At 46.8% G+C, this 21,503-nt stretch overlaps 1 protein-coding gene across 4 annotated transcripts in view; it reads left to right on the top strand.

Moving 5' to 3' along the window:
• Window positions 1–21,503, top strand: part of SERINC5 (serine incorporator 5) — a 107,814-nt gene that overhangs the window by 46,576 nt on the left and 39,735 nt on the right. For all 4 annotated transcript variants that reach the window (XM_055435358.2, XM_055435359.2, XM_088839903.1 and 1 more), the window contains exon 2: window positions 7,239–7,400. In XM_055435358.2, coding sequence (XP_055291333.1) covers window positions 7,239–7,400 — 162 coding nt within the window. The remainder of the gene's footprint in view (window positions 1–7,238; window positions 7,401–21,503) is intronic.

Raw genomic sequence — 21,503 nt, 5'->3', positions numbered from 1 at the left:
TCTTTAGAAGAACTCTGAACCTGTTGACTTAGAAAAAAAAAAAAAAAGGATTGCACAATGTGAGAGCTGTGAGTCAAGTACTAGTTAGGGCTAAATGAGGCCCGCAGCCCGGGAGAGAGCACCTCAGATAGCTCTGAGAAACTACTCGAGAGAGGAAGGGGAGAAGGACAGTATGTATGTGATTTTGGTAAAGGGGGAATATGTACAATCAGACTTATCCCACGAGAGCTCTGGACAGCCTGGTTGGCTTTAGTGCATCTAAACTAAGTTCAAACTTCAAAAGGAAAGAACGCTTCAGATCTGACATGGACCTTCATTCAGTCCTTTTCCTGACTTGGAAACGCAGGAGCCCAGCAGAACTGAGGAAAGACTTAACAGAGATTTTTGTTAACTACAATAATTATAATATTGTCCCTTAATAAATACGGGATGGAGCAGCAGTAGGAACTTCCTAATTTTTAGGAGGTTTCTACTAGTCTTGTGAAGCTTCTGTTACTCACAGGAAACAGTCGTCACCACGAAGGATTTTAGTGCTTCTGTAGACATGAGGACATATAAGAATTAGGCTCATAAAATCAGCTCCTGAGAATATGTAACTATCTGAAGACCTGTCCTGCCAGTTTTCCTGGCTCAAAGATGCTTCACTTCTGCTCTCCACCCTGAACTCCTTCAAGGGGTGTTGAGGTCAGCCGCTACAGCAGCACGTGACTTAGTCCTTGCAGAGGTGGATGGCTAGCAAGCACCAAGGGCAAGTGACAATTTGTGGTTGACAAGCCCAAGGCCAGTGGGGAGGACAGGGAGGGAGACTGGTGTTTATTATTGTGGGGAGTGTGTGTGTGTATTCTCCTTAGATAAGAGAGGGAAACACACACTAAGGGGGAGGCCCAGCTCCCGGTAGCAGCAAGAGGCCGGCTTTTCCTTTCATGTGGACTCTGCTCACCCTCCTCCTTGGACAAAGCACCTTGCATTTAGAAAAGCCTTTTCTCTTCATGCTGTGGTTATTTCAAAGGAAGTCAGATATAGGGTGTGAACAGCTCTTTGAAGTTTTTTCTTTTTCAGTATATTTGAGGGAGGGGGAGTTCTTCGGAAAGAAAGAAATCACACAAGTCAATGCCACATTGCAAATACTTCTGTATCAATATCTCGAAACATAGTTACTTTTCCTAAATACTCTGTTTTCTTTTTTTTTCATCACAAGGCTGATATACACACACATGGTTCAAAACCCAAACAGGAGTGCAGAACTGTGAGACAGAGCTGTCTTATTTTCCTCCCATCAAGGCCCAGCCTCCTAGGCCCACCCTCCAGCTGATTGATGTTAGTGGTCTCTGTATCCACACACCCCACTTATAGACATGCATAACTATAAAGTATCTGGCTCTACTGACTGTGTCAGTTTACTGTCATAACCAAGTAGCACAGACCTGGTGGTATAAATAAACAACCGACATTTAATTGTTCACAAATCTGGGGGCTGGAAGTCCAGGATCATGAGAGGCTTCTCTCCTTGACTGGTAGACGGCTGACTTCCCCCTGTGGCTTCACATGGTCTTCCTTCTGAGTGTGTCCGTGTCCTGATTTCTTCTTATAAGGACCCCAGTCATACTGGGTTAGGGCCCACCCGATGACCTTGTTTAATCTTGACTACCTCTTTCAGGGCTCTCTGTCCAAATAGTCACGTGTAGAGATACAGGGGATTAGGACTTCAGCGTAAGACAGGAGGGATGAGGGTAAGGACACAATTCTGCCCATGACGCTGCCTTATTGTTTTAAACTGTGTCCTGCTGTGTGGAAAGCCCATAATTTATTCAGTCCCTGTGCAGCTGGAGAATAAGACTGTTTTTATGCTTTTAATATACTTAAATCTCTGTGCCCTTGTGTAATCATACCTGCAGGACGAACTTCTGGAAGAATTGTAAACATGGTCCCCCCAAAGGATCATCTTGGGTCCCTCTTGAATGTATACTGATTTCTTGTGGGGAAAGATTGTGTGCAGCATCTGCAAATTAAAGGCCTTCATAATGAGCTCTCTGTGATACAGTGTGGGTGTGAGAGATTCAGAGTACAGCATGTGCCATGTGCCCTTGGCCTTGTGGAGTGCGATCGTGAGCCCTTTCGTTTGAGGAGTGTGCTGTTAGGAATTTATTATATGTTATTTATTTAGCATCCGTTTATTGAGCCATTGATGGGCACTGTTTTGTTCATATGTTGTTTGTTTTTCGATAGATTTTATTTTTAAGATGTTCGGGGTTCCAGCAAGATGGAGAGGAAGAGACAGCGACTTCAAACATAATCTGTGCTTCCTCACCCTACCACAGTGCTCCCATTTTTCACACCCCCTGCAGAGAGGTACCTTCATTACACACACAGCTCTCCCACTACTATTCCCACCCCGGACAGAGTGGTACGTTCATTACAACCAGTGATCTACGTGGACACTTCGTTATCATCTAAAGTCCACTGTTTACATTAGGTTTCACTCTGGGTGCTGCACATCCTGCCTTTGTTTTTTCTTCCTTTTCGGTAGAAAGATTAGGTCCTTGGGAATCAGGAGTAACAAGACACAGACATTCATCTCCAAACTTGTGACAGCCCCGAAAGTTAGACTGGCGAGGGATTGATTTCTCCAGTTTTGAAGTTGTAGGTTTGGGGAGTGCCATGTATGCAGGTCAAGAAACAACAGTTAGAACTGGACATGGAACAACGGACTGGTTCCAGTTGGGAAAGGAGTACGTCAAGGTTGTATATTGTCACCCTGCTTATTTAACTTATATGCAGAGTACATCATGCAAAATGCCAGGCTGGATGAAGCACAAGCTGGAATCAAGATTGCCTGGAGAAATATCAATAACCTCAGATATGCAGATGATACCACCCTTAGGTAAAAAGTGAAGAGGAACTAAAGAGCCTCTTGAAGGTGAAAGAGGAGAGTGAAAAAGCTGGCTTAAAATTCAACATTCAAAAAATGAAGATCATGGCATCTGGTCCCATCACTTCATGGCAATATGATGGGGAAACAATGGAAACAGTGACAGACTTTATTTTCTTGGGCTTCAAAATCACTGCAGATGATGACTGCAGCCATGAAATTAAAAGGCGCTTGCTCTTTGGAAGAAAAGCTATGACAAACCTAGACAGCGTATTAAAAAGCAGAGATATTACTTTGCCAACAAAGGTCTGTCTAGTCAAAGCTATGGTTTTTCCAGTACTCATGTATTGATATGAGAATTGGACCATAAAGACGTCTGCGCACTGAAGAATTGATGCTTTTGAACTGTGGTGCTGGAGAAGACTCTTGAGACTCCCTTGGACTGCAAGGAAATCCAACCAGTCCATTCTAAAAGAGATCAATCCTGGGTGTTCATTGGAAGGACTTATGCTAAAGCTGAAACTCCAATACTTTGGCTACCTCATGCGACGAGTTGACTCACTGGAAAAGACTGTGATGCTAGGAGGGACTGGGGGTAGGAGGAGACGGGGACGGCAGAGAATGAGATGGCTGGATGGCATTACTGACTCGATGGACATGAGTTTGAGTGAACTCTGGGAGTTGGTGATGGACAGGGAGGCCTGGCGTGCTGTGGTTCATGGGGTCGCAAAGAGTCGGACACAACTGAGTGAACTGAACTGAACTGAAGTGACTTAGCACACGTAGTACTCTTATGGTTTGTGACTGGCCTAATTTTCTTTGATAAATAACTTTTAGGTTAGTAGAGCTCTGTTCTTTGATTCTAATGTTAGGCATGTGTGTGTATAAATGTGCACACATCTACATGTCTGTCAATATGTGTGTGTGTGTGTATGTGGTGGTGGTTTAGTTGCTAAGTCATATCTGACTCTTTTGTGACCCAGTGGACTATAACCCGCTGGCTGCTCTGTCCATAGGATTTCCCAGGCAAGAATACTGGAGTGGATTGTCATTCCTCCTCTAGGAAACCCAGGGATCAAACCCACATCTCCTGCATTGCAGGTGGATTCTTTATCACTGAGCCACCAGGGAAGTTTGTATGTATATGCACATAAATACCATATATAGAGTGAAAGTGAAAAATAAGGATGATTTTGTTGATTTAAAATAAAATGCACAAAATGAGAGTTGCAAGTTAGGTTTTCTCTGGGGGCAAACTGAGGACTGTAGCCTGGGAGACAGCATCTCTCTGATAGCTCTGGGAACCTGCTGTGAGGAGCTGAGGGGGAGCTAGGGTATATAGGAACTTTGCAGCAAAGGGCACGCAGTCTGAATATCAGAAGATTACTACCCCAGAAGTTTGGCACTTTTCTGTGTATGGGGAGATGCAAGAGTTGGGTCTCATTGAAGTTATTCCTTTGATATATATCTCAGCTGTTTGGGGCAAGTATCGTGTGTTTTCACATCCTGAGTTTCCTCAGAGCTCCTGGCTCACATGGAGACTGCAATTGCTGATGACTGTCACATACTCGCTTACTGCTATGGCAGGAAATAGTTCCATTTTCCAACTAAAAAATTAGGTCTTTACAATGATACATGACTTTAAAAATGATAGGATTAAACCACTATGCTTTTCTCTTCATTTTCCATAATCATATTCCTCTGTTACTATTTGTCTTTAAATGATCAATTAGGCTCACATTATATCGGCACCTGTTCATTTTTTCCTCTGTGGAGATGTAAAGGTTGATTCTACTGTGTGTAAGTTCTGTCATGTATCAACTGCTTCTAAATATTTCTTTTTCCATGTAGGATAAATATTTGATCACATTTGAATTTGAAATACAGTCAGACTGGTTATCTTAGACCGTGGAGCTTAAAGAGTTAGCAACCAGTGAATGAGGCAGTTGGGAAGGAATTTGAGAGGCAGAGGAGGGAGGCAGGGCTGGGAGAGGAGCCAGCTAGGTCAGTGGGAGGAGAAAACAGGGAGCTGCGAGGGAGAGAAAAGAAAAGTTGGGGCATATGAGTGGAAAGGGATCGGTAAATCAAAGACCGAGACTGCGGATGAGTGAACTGTGAAGGAAGGTGGCCTGTAAGAACACCATAAAGGCAGCAGTGTTAGGGTTCCGCTGTGTGATCTGTTAGCTCAGCGCGGTAGAGTAGCTGATCTTGCAAAGCAGTGGCCTGACCTTATGAGGCAAGAAGAGTCTTGAGGAAAATGGCTTAGAAAACTGCATGTAAAATGGAAAGAGTGCATTAAGAAATTTCAAGTAATGAAATAGTGCAGAATGACAAAGGGCTTAAACAACAGCGATTTCATTAAGTAGATTAAATAATTTGGGAAATGTGTATGTTTCCAAGGTCTGTCCTGATGGTTACAGCATGTTGTCATCTTACACCTGTGATCTCTTCTTACTGTAAGTGATGTTTATAGTGTAGCCTTCTAATCGATGCTTGTTTTGAAGCTATGCAAAACGCTGAACTTCCTGCTAAATCATGATCAAAAGATTGCATTGTTAGGTTTTTATATATAGTGTTAAAACACATAGGTTTGGTGGTTATTTGTAGTTTATGGTAGTCTCTTTTGTATTATTCCCTATTTACTAAATAGCAATTCCTCCCTAAAACCAGGTATGTCTGATTAGGCTATCCAAGAGATCACCAGTACATAAGTACTGTTACCACCCTTACTCTAATACACGAGGAGTCTGAGTCTTGAAAAGTAAGGAAACTTGCTTGGGGCTCATAGCTAATAGGTTACAGAGCCAGGTCCCAAATCCAGGCTGGCTGAATACTTTGAGCTTTTAACAACACTGTGTTCTCTTGCCCGGTGCTTACTAAAGAATAGTTTCCTTTTAGGGCAATGAAAATACTCTCATACTATATTGATGGATAGATATCATTGGACATTTGTCTAAACCCATTACATACAGGACACTGAGAGTGGACCCTTACGTAAACCATGGACTTGGTGTGTTATGAGGTGCCAGTGCAAGTTCATCCTTGGTAAAATTTTTTAAAATGTACCATTCTGGTGAGTGATACTGATAGTGGGAGGGACTTTACATGGTGGGAATAGGGGGCATGTGGGACACCTCTGTGCCTTCCCCTTAATTTTGTTGTGAAACCTAAAACTACTCTTTTAAAAACAACTCTTCAAGGAAAAAAAAGCTAACACCAGACCCAAACCTGAAAACTTAGTCCTGTTTTATTTAATATTCTCAAGTCAAATTATGTCCAGTTGTATTGATCACTTCATGGCAAATAGATGGGGAAACAGTGGAAACAGTGTCAGACTTTATTTTGGGGGGGCTCCAAAATCACTTCAGATGGTGATTGCAGCCATGAAATTAAAAGATGCTTGCTCCTTGGAAGGAAAGTTATGACCAATCTAGATAGCATATTAAAAAGCAGAGACATTACCTTGCCAACAAAGGTCTGTCTAGTCAAGGCTGTGGTTTTTCCAGTAGTCATGTATGGATGTGAGAGTTGGACTATAAAGAAAGCTGATCGCTGAAGAATTGATGCTTTTGAACTGTGGTGTTGGAGAGGACTCTTGAGAGTCCCTTGGACTGCAAGGAGATCCAACCAGTCTGTCCTAAAGGGGATCAGTCCTGGGTGTTCATTGGAGGGACTGATGTTGAAGCTGAAACTCCAATACTTTGATGTGGAGAGCTGACTCATTTGAAAAGACCCTGATGCTGGGAAAGATTGGGGGCGGGAGGAGAAGGGGACGACAGAGAATGAGATGGTTGGATGGCATCACCGACTCAATGGACATGGGTTTCGGTGGACTCCGGGAGTTGGTGATGGACAGGGAGGCCTGGCGTGCTGCGGTTCATGGGGTCGCAAAGAGTTGGACACGACTGAGCAACTGAACTGATTGACCCATAAAGCCCTGTCGTGCCCCACTCATTCGCCGAATCTCTGATAGGTGCTTGTGTCTTTTGTGCTTCCTGTTTGTGGTATGGATTTTGACAGGTCTCTTTCTCGGGCTCAGCTTCTTGGTTTTCCCATCCTTCCCACTTCACTTGGTTCTTCTAGTTGGCTTCTTGTGCTCTTCCCTGAATGTTTTTGTCTGAGTTTTCACAGTGCTTCAGGTGAAGTGTGCCTTTTCTGTTTAGCTATTGGACCTCTCCCAAGCCTCACTATGTTTATTAAAGACAGTATCAGACCAATCCTGGTGACAGCTTCATTCACACACTCAACTGTTCACACGTGTCCTATGGGTGGAGCACTTCGGAAGGATGGTAGCTCACCTGCAGAGGTCTGGGCTCAGTAGGTCTATACAGGAGAGGCTCTGAGAAGATGCTCTGTGTTCCTTTCCTAGTTGGCCTGCTGCTGTGGGAATGCTGGCTGCTCCTACTGCTGTGGCCCCAAGATCCGTCAGTCCCGGAGTACGCGCTTCATGTACGCGCTCTACTTCATCCTGGTCGTCATCATCTGCTGCATCATGATGTCCGACACCGTGGCCAACGAGATGCGAGAGCACGTGAGTCAGCCCCTGCCACTCTGCCCATCACCGACGATGGTTAATGAGGGGGTGTGGGAAGCGTTCAGTGAAGAGCAGGGGGCGCAGCCACCCAGGGTGGTTTGGGGTTATACCTGCTCTCCCTGAACCTTGCTGAAGCCTCTTCAATGCTTTCTTTCTAAGCGGGCAAACCCTTCCCCATCTTGATCTTTAGTGGTCGGTCAGATGCCTTCCAATGCTTTTGGTGGAGAAGATTGTGTGTGTTGTCTTAGCTTTGTTGATGGCTGTTCCTGATTAGATGTGCAGTCTTTCCTTGTAGACTTTTGTACTTTTCCCTTGTCCTAAGGATGACTGCCGGTGTCTCCAGTCACAGCTATTATATAAACATTTAACGTGGCCAGTGTGGTAAAGCCTAGACCATCCCACAGATGATGAGGAGTCGGCTAAAGGGCGGGTTTTACTTTTCTGTTCATGTCACTTGTAGGGTGGGTGTTTCCAGGGTTGAAGGATGGATTTTCTTCCAGTCATTGCCTGGGTGGTATCTGCAAGGTATCCCTGGTATGTGATGCTGAGAGACACACATATAAGACCTTTTTCTGGAATTTCCTCATAACGGGCCTGATGATGGGGCATTGAATTGGGGATTCTGCGGGATCCCAATAAATAATGCCATCCTTCCCTTCTCAGGTTCTGAACAAATTGACAAAAAATACTACAATCAGCAGGTAGATGCAAACATCACTTTTATTCCCCCAAAGCTGGTATAAGCGTGACTTATATTTGCAAGGAAGGGGGCTTCCTACTACTGAACCCCAAAATGAGTCAGACTTAACCCACCTGGGGGCCCCACCTGAGCCAGGGAACACTTCCTTTTCATGGGCACGTTTGCTGCAGGCGTGTTCTCTGGGGGCAGCTCACCTCAGAGGGAATGGGGGAGAAGAAGAAAGGCTGACCAGCCAGACCCCATTGCCCCACAGACTTAGTGCTTAGCACTGCATCTTCCAGGGACCCAGACCCATCTTCCCTTGCCCAGAGGGGCAAGGTCAGACAGTGCCCTACTGGAACCATGGAGATGGCGCCACCAGGAGCAACTCCCAAGGAAGTGTTTGTTCCCCCCAACCTTAGGCTGCAAGTGCAGACTACTTTAAATGTACTCAAGGGCTTCAGAAAAACCATTTTCTTAGAAGTACTTGTTACAGTCTTACCCATTAGTTAAGGTAAGCCATTGGAAGTTTTCTGTAGGGTAAGGCTCTTATTACTGGGGTTGTATGGTCTGGAATATATTGGAACTAATGTCAAAACTTGTGAAATTTAAATTCTCCTCTGATTGCTTTAAACAATGGATCTCTGCTCAATAAGGCCCTGCATTGGGAGCTGTGGGGCCTTCAAACTTGAGAGAAAAGGAGCTTATAACTCAGAAGACTGGTATAAAGTCTCCTGAGGCTTAAAACCAGGTAGAAATTGTGCCATATGAGAGGAAGCATGAAGTGCTGTGAAGTTTGTTGGCAGGGAGACCAAGGGCCAAGGCTGCTGTGTTTGACTACACCAGGTCCTGCTATATCTCAGGTGCGTTTGCCGCTCATCTCGTCCTCTCACCATGGTTTAATCTTGAATGTTTGTGACAAGAAGTTTGAGAGGAGGAATATTTGCAAGAGTAGATTTAACTCTTACTTTGATTGCTTCAGCTTTTCAGAGAACTTAATGTTCTCTTTTTAAATGAACAAGCATTGGCTTAGGGACCCCGTGTGTCCCTCTGGGAGAAACTGCCAGTGTGTCCATGGGACGCTTAAGAAACTTTCAGTCTCTGTAGATTAGGCTTTGGATCTCAGAAACACAATCTCTCTAGGGAGGAACCCATCAGAAATGTTACTGGAGGTAAAGCTAATTTGGGAACGACGGGACATATTTTAGGATGTGAGTTTAATAATAATCTGTAACATTTGATTGCCATCCAAGTAACCTACCTCACAGAAGAGTCCTCAACAACTCCAGCCAGTATTTATGGCTTCTGGCTATTTGCAGAACATTTAAGAAACAGAAGATTTGTTTTGTTTTTTTTTTAAGAAAAAAAAAAAGGGGGGGAGAAACAGAAGGTGCTGACCAATGTTGGTAGGGAAGGCTTCATGAAAGAGTGACTCGTGTGTTAATAACGAGAATTTCAGTTGCTGATATCTGTTGGGTGATACCACGTGCCAGGTTTTATTTTAAGCATTTTACTTGAATCATTTCGGTTTATCACTACTATACTCAACCTGAGCGACAGGTCCTGCCACTCTCCCTGCTCTACAGATGAAGAAACTGAGGCTCGGAGTCATTTACGTACCTTGCCCAAGGTCTGCATCTCCAAGTGGTGGAATTGGGGTTTGAACCTAGGCTGACTTAGTGACTAGGCTCTGTGGGAAGAACCAGGACAAGGCTTGTGTAGAAGGACAGGGAGGACACATGGGCAGGGAAAGTGACTTGCAGGAATTTCAAGGCTAAGGTGAGGCATTTGGCTATGGTCTCACGGCAAATGAGAAGCCACTATAGATTCTTGAGTAGGAGGCTACTGTCACAGAAACAGGCTGGGATACTTAGGGAGGTGAGGGCAGCAGTGGTTTGTGTGCCGAGCAGAGAGTGGAGGAGGGAAGGGGCAACCCTGACTCCTCACAGAGGCTTTTACAAATGTTTCTGTGCCCGTCCCCTGAATGTACTTATTTGAAAATGGTTTGGCTGGGCTTTCTGCATAGGGAATGAGGCTCCCGTGGGTGAAACCAACCTTTTTCCATCTCTGAGACCTCACAGGGTTGGCCGGCCAGCTGGTCACAAAGTCAGTTTGTTTCTTGGCCTGTGGAATAGAGGCTGACTTCATCCTCAGGCCTTGCTTGAGGGCAGGCGCTGAAAGGTCCCCTTGTGGGGACACACACAGGGCTTGGTCGCAGTCCTTGCCCACTCTTTGCTGGTGTGGAGATGTCGAGGATGTGAGAGAAAGAAGGGAAAGCACATATCCTTTCCCCGGTCTGCATGGGAGTGTGTAATTGCCTCCCACCCGGCAGCTTTTCCTTCGTGCGCAGTGGCCAGGGCTCTGTCCAGAGCCTCGCAGGCCTCTGGTGTGAGGGTGAAGGGCACAAGGCAGCGCCTTTTCAGTTATTTTCAGTTTTCGCCTTCGCTGCAGAACGTGGCGGGTGTTGAAGTCTGAGCAAGAGGGAGCTGCCAAGAGCTGCCGGGCCAGACTTCGTCTTGCCTCTTCTCACCCTTTCTGCAGACCCGTGGGAGTTTTGTAATCGAATCCCGCTGACCCTCAAAGTCAGATCCCCTGGGGGGGTTCTCAGGCCCTTTGCTGGATCCCCAGGTTGGGAAGTCTGTTGTGGGGCTAGAACTTTTGCAACAGTGTGAGAACTTCTCGGGTATAATTGTTCTCCAGTTTGTGGAGGACCCACCCAAGGGCTCTTGCGTGTGTGCTTAGTCACATCAGTCGTGTCTGACTCTGTGCGACCCCATGGGCCATGGCCCGCCAGGCTCCTCTGTCCGCGGGATTCTCCAGACAAGAATACAGGAATGGGTTGGCATTTCCTTCTCCAGTGATAAAGTATGAAGTGAGTGAAGTCGCTCAGTCATGTCCGACTCTTTGCGACCCCATGGACTGTAGCCTACCAGGCTCCTCCATCTATGGGATTCTCCAGGCAAGAGTACTGGAATGGGGTGCCATTGCCTTCTCTGCCAAGGGCTCTTGGGTGGGGCTAATGGCGACCCCCTCCACGAGGACGAATGCCACTCGCTGCACCTCCCGGGACTGCTGCTGCTCGTGCCCCGTCTCTGCAGCAGGCCGCTGCTGACCCGAGCTTCCCCTCAGCCCCAGGCAGGTCTGTCAGTCTCTTGTGGGGTCACTGCTCCTTTCCCTGGGCCCTGGTGCGCACAAGGCTTGGTGTGTGCCCTCCTAGAGTCTCTGGTGGATATGAAGTTTGATTTTAGATGTGACTGTGCCCCTCCTACCGTCTTATTGGGGCTTCTCCTTTGTCCTTGGTCGTGGGGTATCTTTTTGGTGGGTTGCCACATTCTCCTCGGAGAAGGCAATGGCAAGCCACTCCAGTACTCTTGCCTAGAAAATCGCATGGACAGGGGAGCCTGGTGGGCTGCAGTCCATGGGGTCGCTACTAGTCGGACACGACTGAGCGACTTCACTTTCACTTTTCACTTTCACACATTGGAGAAGGAAATGGCAACCCACTCCAGTGTTCTTGCCTGGAAAATCCCAGGGATGGGGGAGCCTGGTTGGCTGCCGTCTATGGGGTCACACAGAGTCGGACATGACTGAAGTGACTTAGCAGCAGCAGCAGCAGCCACATTCTCCTGCCAATGGTCGTTCAGCAGCGAGTTGCGATCTTAGTGTTCTCCCAGGAGAAGATGAGCGCACGTCCTCCCTTCTCCCCCTCAGGAGCCGCCTCTTTCTCATGAGCACCCTGATTCTGCCCTGCTGGTTGACCTGGGCGTGATTTCGTCTTCGCCTGTGAGCATTCTTCCCATCTCAGAACAAGTCATCGCTGTCAGTAACTGTGTAATTCACTCAGACAGAGTCTTGAGATATTCGATGCCTGTGGGGATTAAAAATCCACTTTAGAACATAAGAGAACAACTGCAAAATGGGTGGGAGATGTAAGCCCGGCACCGCCGAATCAAGATGTAACTTCTGTGAGGGGGATGCTGACCCTGAGGTTTGGGCATCCTGGGAAGCTGTGCGAAGGCAGGCTCTTCTTGTTTCCTGTGGGATAGGAGCTCTGAAGACTAAGCCGGTGCTGGACAAGGAAGGACAGGGCATATGCGGCCCTTGGGGCTGCCTCCCTGTGAGCTGTGTGCCAGGTCCAGGTAGGAAGAGCCCGCAGGTCCCTGCATTGAAGCATATCAGATCCGTCTCCTCCAACGCATGTTCACTTGGTCCCCAGGCTGACTTTGATGGGGTGGTAGGTGGTGCCTGAGATGGCTGAATCTTTGTGTCTTACTTGTTTTTCAGAACCAAAACACATCTTCCATATTGCGGAAGACCGGTGTTTGTGTTGTAGTGTGTGGGTTGCTTGAAAATTAAAATTTGAAGAATCATTCCTTGTATTGAGAGGAGAAGCTACTATGATCTTTGGTTTTGATAGCAGTGGTTTTTTTGGTTCCTTCCTTTGTTGTAAAAAGTGTTAACATTTTATAGTCTTACTTGATCTCTTTTGGAGACATGTTTTGCTTTATATACATGACTTTCTGCTGGTGAGTTTAGGTCATTTTCCTCTGAGCAGGATTGTAAAATTACATCCTTCCCATGATTGGATGAAAAGAGCATTTTGGTTCTTTTCAGCACAGGATGATAATGTAGGCAGAAAAGGAAGGCTGGATGAGATCCCAGAGGTGAGGGGCTGCCTCAGGCTGCAGTTCCTCAGTGTCTTAAAAGCAGCTTCTGAATTCCATTCTTTCCTTGGACTTGAGAAAAGCCAGCTGCAGCCCCACCCATTAGCCAGGGCCACACTCAGAGATTTCAGGTGCCCCTGAAAACCTCCTAGCCCAGGAATTGTTTGTTGGTTTACAAGCTCTTCTTGTCTGGCCCGCAGATTTTTTTTGTAATGTGCAGTTGGCTGCCTTTAGAGAGCCAAGCGTGCTAGCTCACCGTAGGCCCTGTCACTGGATGCTTACCTCTATCCTTACTTCTTGCTTCCCAAGAAAGGCATTTGGATGTGCATCTCCTGAAACAGCTTAAACTCTGAGTTTACGAGTTTCTGAAAAGGTTTGTACGTATCAGAATGGACCCCAGGCTCATTGCCGAGCCTGATGAGGAGGGAGGTTGCTGAGTGTGCTCAGTGGTCTGTGCGGATCTGTGCACACAGGCCCAGGCTGGACCCGAGAAGACCCTTCCTGCCGTGGCTGGTCTGCCCTTGGCTTGCTGGAATCTGGCGTTTTTATCCAAGGAGCCGTCAGAAATTGTCCTAGTCACTTTGGTCCAGTGGACTCAGTGGACTGATCAATCTCAGGACCAGTGTGGGGTGGAAGTGGGGCACTGTCGGGATCTGAATCTGGCCCCTGTTCAGTTACACTCCCAGGTTACAGCCATCACCTCCCCCACTTTAGAAGAATGTTAAGTGTATGTTCTAATCACGATTTCTGCAGTTATTATGAAATCCAAATTTGCAAGGGAAGGGGAACAGGGATGGATGTTGAGACTGCCAGCTATGGGTTTAGGCCCTTGGAATGGAGGTAGCAGGATGGGCTTAAAGGATATTTCTCTATTTATTCAGAAAATCCAGTCTCTCTCAACACCTCCTCTAGAGGTGATGTATAAATTATCTATGGCCTGTATTTCCCAGTCATTTTCACTGTTCATTAGAAGGAAAAGAAGATGTGTTAATAGGAAATTCATGTATATTAGCTGTATTAGCATAAGATTATTTGGAAGTAGATGGATGAAAATGAAATAAAGAAGTACTATTTATAGCCAGGCTTGTTCCAAGCCACATCCGTATCTGGAGAGTCCCCTCACCCCCCAGCCCCACCCCGGGCAGGGAAGAGGTCACGTCCTGGCCTGATCGTTTCCCTGAGGCGGCGCTTTCATTTCTGGCTTTGGTTATTCACATCCTAAAGGGTCTGCTGGTTGAGGCACACTTTTCTCAGAACAGGCCCGGGATCCTGACAGATCATCCTCCCCACTTTAGGTCCAGTGCTGACCACATACTTCCCCACGAAGGTCATGAAGTGTTGGGTTTCCAGTCTGCTGTCGGGCATCCCTGCTTCAACCCCACCAGGCTTCCCGATGTCACATTCCAGTTCTCTTTTTTAGACTTGGATTGCCCTCCTGTCCCCGGCTTCACATGTTCACTTCCCTCAGACTTCTTTCTCTGGATAACTATCCCCATGGGTGACCTGAGGATGTTGTTGGAACTTGTATTTCTCCCAGATGGTGCTCCATTTTCAAATTCCAGAGTCGCCACAGGCTGTAGAGGAACACAGAAGCTACTTGCCTCCGAGAAACACTTAGATTTCAGAATGCTCTCCTGAGTACACCTGTGGTCAGTTCAGTGATGTTTAGCCAGCTTTGGTGGTTCCTAGAGTTGACAGAGCTTTGATCCACTATGTCAGAGATGCTGAAATTCAGTAATGAGCTGTTCTACTTGTTATGTTCAACCTGCATTATTAGGCATTAGGGATAGTATTGTTTTATGGAAAGCCCTCCTGTTCCCAGTCCCTTGCTAGTCACAGGGGATTTAAAAAAAACAAACAAACATGAAAGTTACTAGTTAAAGAATCTAGTTAAAAAGATAATAGATGGGGGGAAAAAGGATGCAGCTTCTATTTATGTCTTCTCCCCAGTGAAGAGAATTCTTCACAGATATTCTGTGGTGTTAAATGTTAGGCAGAGAAAATGTTGCCCTCTTTTGATGGTATAATTTGAGTAAAACATTGTTTCACAGTGGCAGAATCTTCCATTATAATCCTAACCAATCTCCTCTTTTGACAGATGAGAGGGGTGGCCCAGGGCAGTGAGGTGGCTTGTCCAAGGCCGTGACACCAGGTAGCACTGGACAAGGACCCAGGACCGCTGGTCCCCTGCCAGGGGCGCCTCTCTGGTCTGTTCAGCTGGGTCTGGTTGTTGCTGAGACATTCACGGAAGTAGCAGGAGAAGCCTTAGCAAACACCCTTCCTCACGATTCCTGACCTTTCCTTCTGAACTCATGGCGAGAGAGAAGCATTTCCTCTGGAAAACATGGGCCTCAGCAGCTTCCTTAGCTTACCTTACCCACCAGCCTCCTTCCCTCTTGAGAGCCAGAAGCTGGGCTCCAGGGACGACAGTTAGTCTGAAGTAGAAAATAGGGGTGACCACAAATCTACTATTTACTTATGCGGTGGCTTTGCATGTGAAATAGAACCTGCCTTCAAGTTGTGTTTGGTGTGACCATCTTTTCAAAGTAAACCGCAGCAGTGAAAAATATCCACTTTGGTCACAAACACCATGTAATTTATCACAGCAGAATGACAGGTATTCATGCTAAAGCTGGGAAGGATCTTGCTTTGATTTTGGTCTTTACTGGTTGGATGTTAAGAGAACCTTGTACCTGAGACCTTGCAACAGGTGTTGCTGTAGCGTATTCAGGTTATAGGGAGCAGAACTCTATAGTCTCAGCTGGTATTTTCCGTTTTGTATTAGAACAAGTGTTGAATTAGTACCCCCAGCCCACCCCCCCAAAAAAATTGCTGACCCAGTTATCTGATTCTGGAGTTTTTTAAATTTTTATGTTTTTAATTTAGCTGAGATAGAATGCTTTTCAAAAGTCCTCCTTCTGAACAGCTGCTGAGTTCATTGTACTGCTGTTGTTCCTTATATGTGTCCAGCGGATCAGCCAGCATGTTTCTGAGGTTAAAGGTTGGTCTGGGCCATTGAACTTCAAGTTCTCTGTAGAATACAGAGGGGGAATTCTCACCATGGCCTGATCAGAGTTAGCCAGGGGTGTGCTGGCAGTGAGATTCCATCTCTTAAATCTTCTGGGTCCCCTCCACTCTCAGTTGGGTGACTCTGGGGACACGTGTTTCCAAATAGTTTTACCTTAGGTCCACATTGCATCCAGACATAACTCCACCTGGAGAAGACCATTCCTGTGGCCCCCGCATCCATCACTTCTTTCGTGGCTCAGGCCCCAGCCTTCAGTACTTAATGAATCTGAGGAAATGATGGTGGGAAGCGGATTTGTTCTGCAGGCAGTGATCTGAACTAATGTGAAACCCTGCTGAGAGCCTTTTTGAGTCTGAACCAAAGACAAAGAGGTTTGACCCTTGTCCAGTAATAATGAGCTCCCCAGGAGCCAGAAAACAAGAAACAATAGTTATTGTGCTTTGTCTGGAGGATCCATTATCCATAAGCTTTTGGGGAGCATCGGATGTTAGTAGGATCTCCGTTTCAGGATGCATCTCACTGTGGGCGAGGGAGGATTAGATGTGAGAACTGGAGTTTTCCTAACCCTTTTTTCTGTCATCATCAAAAGTGTCTGTTAAGTAACAATCTGTAGAGGCCTTGGCGCTCTCTGCAGATAAATGGGACAGACACGGTCTTATGGCTGGAAACAGCTCTGTTGTGACAGGGCCAGAGGCACAGACAAATGGCACAACATAAGACAGCAGCCTCAGATTGCTGCGAGCAGCAAGCATAAACATTGTGAATAGTTGGGTCTTGATACTTGATAACGGTTTAAAAGACTGATCGTGTTACTTGGTGAAACTGTAATCTGAGTTCTTGTTTAAAAAAAAATCTTTTAAGTCAGGTAACTGATTCCTTCCTCTTTGCCTTCCTCCCTCCCACCCTCCCTTCTTTCCTGCCTGTGTGAGTGCCAAGCACTGTGCCAGGTGCATGGGATGTGGGCGTGAGAACTGGGCCTCCTTATACACTTTCTGTGTGTAAGGAAGGCGCCCCTAGCACCAGGCCACATGTGCACGTGGCTGTGTTTGAAAGTTAAAAATATCTGAATTCCATTAGTGATTATTGGAGATGGTGGTGTCAGCTTCGTGGTCCCTTCTGTTGACCTGTGGGGTCATGTCAGAACTCAGGAATGCTTCCTCCCCATGCTTATGTGGGAGAACTGGAAGTCCAGGTGAGGTGGGAGGTTTGTAAAAGGGCTTAGGGTGTCTTGCCCTCTAAAGCAGGGTTGAGCTTAATCACAAAGAAGCGTTGGGTGTTTGCAGGGGGTGGGGGCAGGGGGGGAGGTTGTGGTTTTTAAATTTCAGTGAGGCTGTTTCTGCAGTCTTAAAATTAAGTCTAAAATTATATCTTGCAACACACCGGCTTTCATCAGTGTGGGTTTTATTTTTGGTTCCACAAGTCGTGTTTGTATAACAGATGTGAGGGGGTTTTCTTCCTACTATGTGGGCTTCTGACCCACAGAAAAAAAGCACTGAGCACTGAACTCAAAGACATGTCCTCCACCACCCCTTACACAAAGCTTTAAATTAAACCCTTAAGCTGTAGCCCTGAAAATAACATATGGCAGATGAACAGTTTAATTCACTTAAAGCACCAAGTTCCATTTGGGGGGCAGCAGGGCGTGCTCTGGAGAAGGCAGGATACTCGGGAGGACTACAGCCAATTGATCATGACCAGTTGAGCTGATTGCCTGTCTGCTGTTCCTTTGACTGTTGATCTGTAGAGTAAGTCATCACCAGTTGTCATTTGCTTTGAGATGCTAATTTACACTTCAGCAGTTAGCACAGCTCCTCAGCTCTACTTCCTGGTCCTGGGCTGGGCAAACCTTTTCTGTAAAGAGCCAGCTAGTAAACATTTCAGCTACGAAGGCCCTGTGGTCCTTAGCAACTACTCAACTCTGCAGCCAAAGCAAAATACCAACAAATGAGCGTGGCTGTGTTCCAATAAAACTTTATTTACATAAACAGGAGCTAGCTGGTTCTGACCCACAGGCTTTCCTTTGCTGTGCTGGCCCATGGTTGACCTCAGTGGCCCGGTTTGTGTCATACGCAGTTGCTCTCCCCCTTCCCTAAAGGGGAAACTTGAATGGGCTAAGCTTTGTGCTGAGGGTCCTGGAGCTCCTGATTAAGTTGCAGGTACCAGGCTGTACGAGCCATGTTCTGGGTTGATGACGAGACAAGAACAGCACAGCAATAAATTTAGTGAGACACATTTAACAGCATGATGTTTTTACTCGTGACGGATTTACTCATCCTGGCCTTTTGAGATACATGGTAAATCATTCACAGGTTAAAAAAATAATAATCAGCCCTTCTTTCTATGTAGCCAAACCAAGCATTTTGGTGATTGGGAAGAAGTAGGATGGAGAAAATAAGCATGTGGGTACCCCAGTTCTTCTCCTGGGGGCCCCCAATTCCTGGTCCAGTGTAAAATGAGAAGGTTGCTGGGCCAGAAACCAAACTGTGTGTATGGCTGGGTTCTTAGCCCTAGAATTGGGGAACAAGTGACCAGGGGCTCTCAGAATCTGGAGGGTGTAGGTTTGGTAGTGTTGACTAGAAAAACATGTGCAACCTTTAAGTTGAGTGTTGGGTTTTTTTCAGTGGGAATGTTAGGACTCGAGCCCAGGAGACAGCATCTCAGGCAATCCTGAGAGAGCTGACTCTGAGGAGGCAGGGGAGGAGCCAGGCTATGTACAAGTTTGCAGCAAGGGGGCAGGTAATCTCAATACTGAAAGATAACTCTGTGGCTCAGCTGGTAAAGAATCCGCCTGCAATGCGGGAGACCTGGGTTTGATCCCTGAGTTGGGAAGATCCCCTGGAGAAGGGAAACTCTACCCACTCCAGTATTCTGGCCTGGAGAAGTCCATGGGGTCGCAAAGAGTCGGACACAACTGAGCGACTTTCGCACTTTTAGGTGGCTCAGTGGGTAAATAATCCACCTGCAATACCGAGACTCAGGAGATGGGGGTTCAATTCCTGGGTTAGGAAGATCCCCTGGAGAAGGAAATGACAACCCACCCCAGTTTCTTGCCTGGAGAATCCCATGGACAGAGGAGCCTGGGGGCTAGTCCAGGGTAGAGGACTGAAGAGGACTCTTCAGTTGCAAAGAGGACTGAAGGAACGGAGCAAGCACACACTTAAGAAAAGCCGAATCTGTCATGTGAAGAGATTTAGCCATCTTTTCCATATGGGAAGATGTAAGTCTCCGGGTTTGCTGAAATCATTTCTTTCATATGCTTCTAACTATCTGGGGCCAGTCCTGCTTTCTTTATTGTTCACTTCCTAATTCCCGTTTACTGTAAGGGGTGTCCGATGAGGCCACCTCTCACATTTCACCAGCTCCTCAGCTCTAACGGGGAGGAAGTAGCTGATGGCTTCTAAATAGCTGGCTTTGTTTCAGGCTCAGATATTTGCATTTGAAAGAGACTTGAGCGTAGAGCAGGAAATATTTCATTTCACAGTAGAGTTCCATCTTTTGGAGAACATTAGGTTTCTGTGTCCTACCTAAGGCAAAATCATGGATTGTTGTTCAATTGCTAAGTCGTGTCTAATTCTTTGTTACCCCATGAACTGCAGCACTCCAGGCTTCCCTATTCGTCACTATCTCCCAGAGTTTGCTCAAACTCATGTCCATCGAGTCGGGGATACCATCCAACCATCTCATCCTCTGTCGCCCCCTTCTCCTCCTGCCTCCAATCTTTCCCAACATCAGTCTTTTCCAGTGAGTAGGCTGTTCATATCAGATGGCCAAAGGATTGAGCTTCAGCCTCAGTCCTTCCAATGAATATTCAGGGTCAATTTCCTTTAGGATGGACTAACTAATGTGGATAGTAAAAATTAAACCATGAAAATATCCGTAAAGTAGAGCACACATGGCTAGCATTTCTCTAGAAAGTTAGCTTCTTGTTAGCTTGGATTTAAAAAAAAAATTTCTTTATTCATTTACTTATTTTTGGCTGTGCTGGGTCTTCGTTGCTGTGCTTGGGCTTTCTCCAGTTGCAGAGAGCAGGGCTACTCTCGATGCACAATGCGCGGGCTTCTCATTGCAGAGGTGTCTCTGGCAGAGCACGGGCTCTAGAGTGCTGGTCCGGTAGCTGTGGCGCATGTTGCTCCATGGCAGTGGGACACTCCCAGACCAAACCTGTGGACCCTGCGCTGGCAGGTGAGTTCTTAACCCCTAGACCACCAGGGAAGCCCTAGCTTGGATTTTTAATGTGTTCTATTTGCTGCTTGAATCTCCATGACCTAGAAGAGTACCTGTACATAGTAGATATGAATGAGTCAGGGAATGACCAAGCCCTGTGCTGTGATATCTAGGTATATTTGCATAACCTATAGGGTGGGATGAAGAGAACACCTGAAAACTCCCATTTCATTGGGCTTTCAGTGGCTATTTACAGAAAACAGCCATGAGCGTGGTTGGATTTGCGTATTCAAATCACCACGCTAGTCCTGTTCACACATTCAATGGGAAGTTAGCTGATTTGGTGCTGCTCACTTAGGCCATAAGCACGTCTTACCACTGGTAAGCGGTCTGACTAGAAAGCCCTGCCTGTTTAGACACTTGTCCTTTTCAAAGAAACCCCAGCATCTGAGTGTTCAAGAGAGAACTGTCATTAGGCCTTGCTCCTCTCAGGGGGCACAGAGTCCTCTATCAGACCCTGCATCCTGTGGGAGAGTGTGTGGGTCTCAGGGGGCACAGAGTCCTCTATCAGACCCTGCATCCTGTGTGAGAGTGTGTGGGTCTCGGGGGGCACAGAGTCCTCTATCAGACCCTGCATCCTGTGTGAGAGTGTTGTGTGGGTCTCGGGGAGCACAGAGTCCTCTATCAGACCCTGCATCCTGTGGGAAAGTGTGTGGGTCTCGGAGGGCACAGAGTCCTCTATCAGACCCTGCATCCTGTGGGGGAGAGTGTGGGTCAGTAACTGTGTCTTCCACCTAAAACAAAGTCCAGGCCTCCACAGCTGCAGTCTTATCTCTGGGCTTAGGTAAGGATTTGTCTTCTGGACTCAGGGCCCTGGTCCACCCTTTTCCGCTTGATTATGGGGGCCAGTGCTTACTGAGAAGCTGACCCTATGGGAGCAGCAGAGACTTTCCTGGCTCCGACATGGGGTGGGGGGCTCCGTTGGCTCCTCTGTTCGTCTTGTCTGCTCTCTCTGTTACCCATTACCCTAGAGTTTTCAGCCCTCCCTGGGAAGAGTTTGTCGGCGTCTGTTAAAATTTGACCACCTTCATGATCCAGCTTTCATCTTCTGGATGTCAGTCCTCCGTATGCCTCTACGTGTGCAGAGAGAGACACGCAGTGCCCACGATACAGGCCCTATCGGTTATACCTTGCTCCTAAGGGTGAAAACGCAGAAACCATGTGAATATCTGCCACTAGGGTCACAGAGACTAAATTACGATGGGTCTGGGCTGTGGACTTCTGTATAGACGTTTCAGTCAGTTCCGTCGCTCAGTCGTGTCCGACTCTTTGCGACCCCATGAACCACAGCACACCAGGCCTCCCTGTCCATCACCAACTCCCGGAGTCCACCCAAATCCATGTCCATTGAGTCGGTGATGCCATCCAGCCATCTCATCCTCTGTCGTCCCCTTCTCCTCCTGCCCTCAATCTTTCCCAGCATCAGGGTCTCTTCCAATGAGTCAGCTCTTCACATCAGGTGCGCAGTATTACTCTTGGCAAAGTATTGCAGTTTCAGCTTCAAC

This window comes from Moschus berezovskii, chromosome 9 (assembly GCF_049115385.1).
Source record: "Moschus berezovskii isolate FMDL1 chromosome 9, NW_MosBer_1.0, whole genome shotgun sequence".
NCBI classification, from domain to species: domain Eukaryota; kingdom Metazoa; phylum Chordata; class Mammalia; order Artiodactyla; family Moschidae; genus Moschus; species Moschus berezovskii.
The sequence above is the reverse complement of the archived record's forward strand: the minus strand, read 5'-3'. Positions and strand labels throughout refer to the sequence as shown.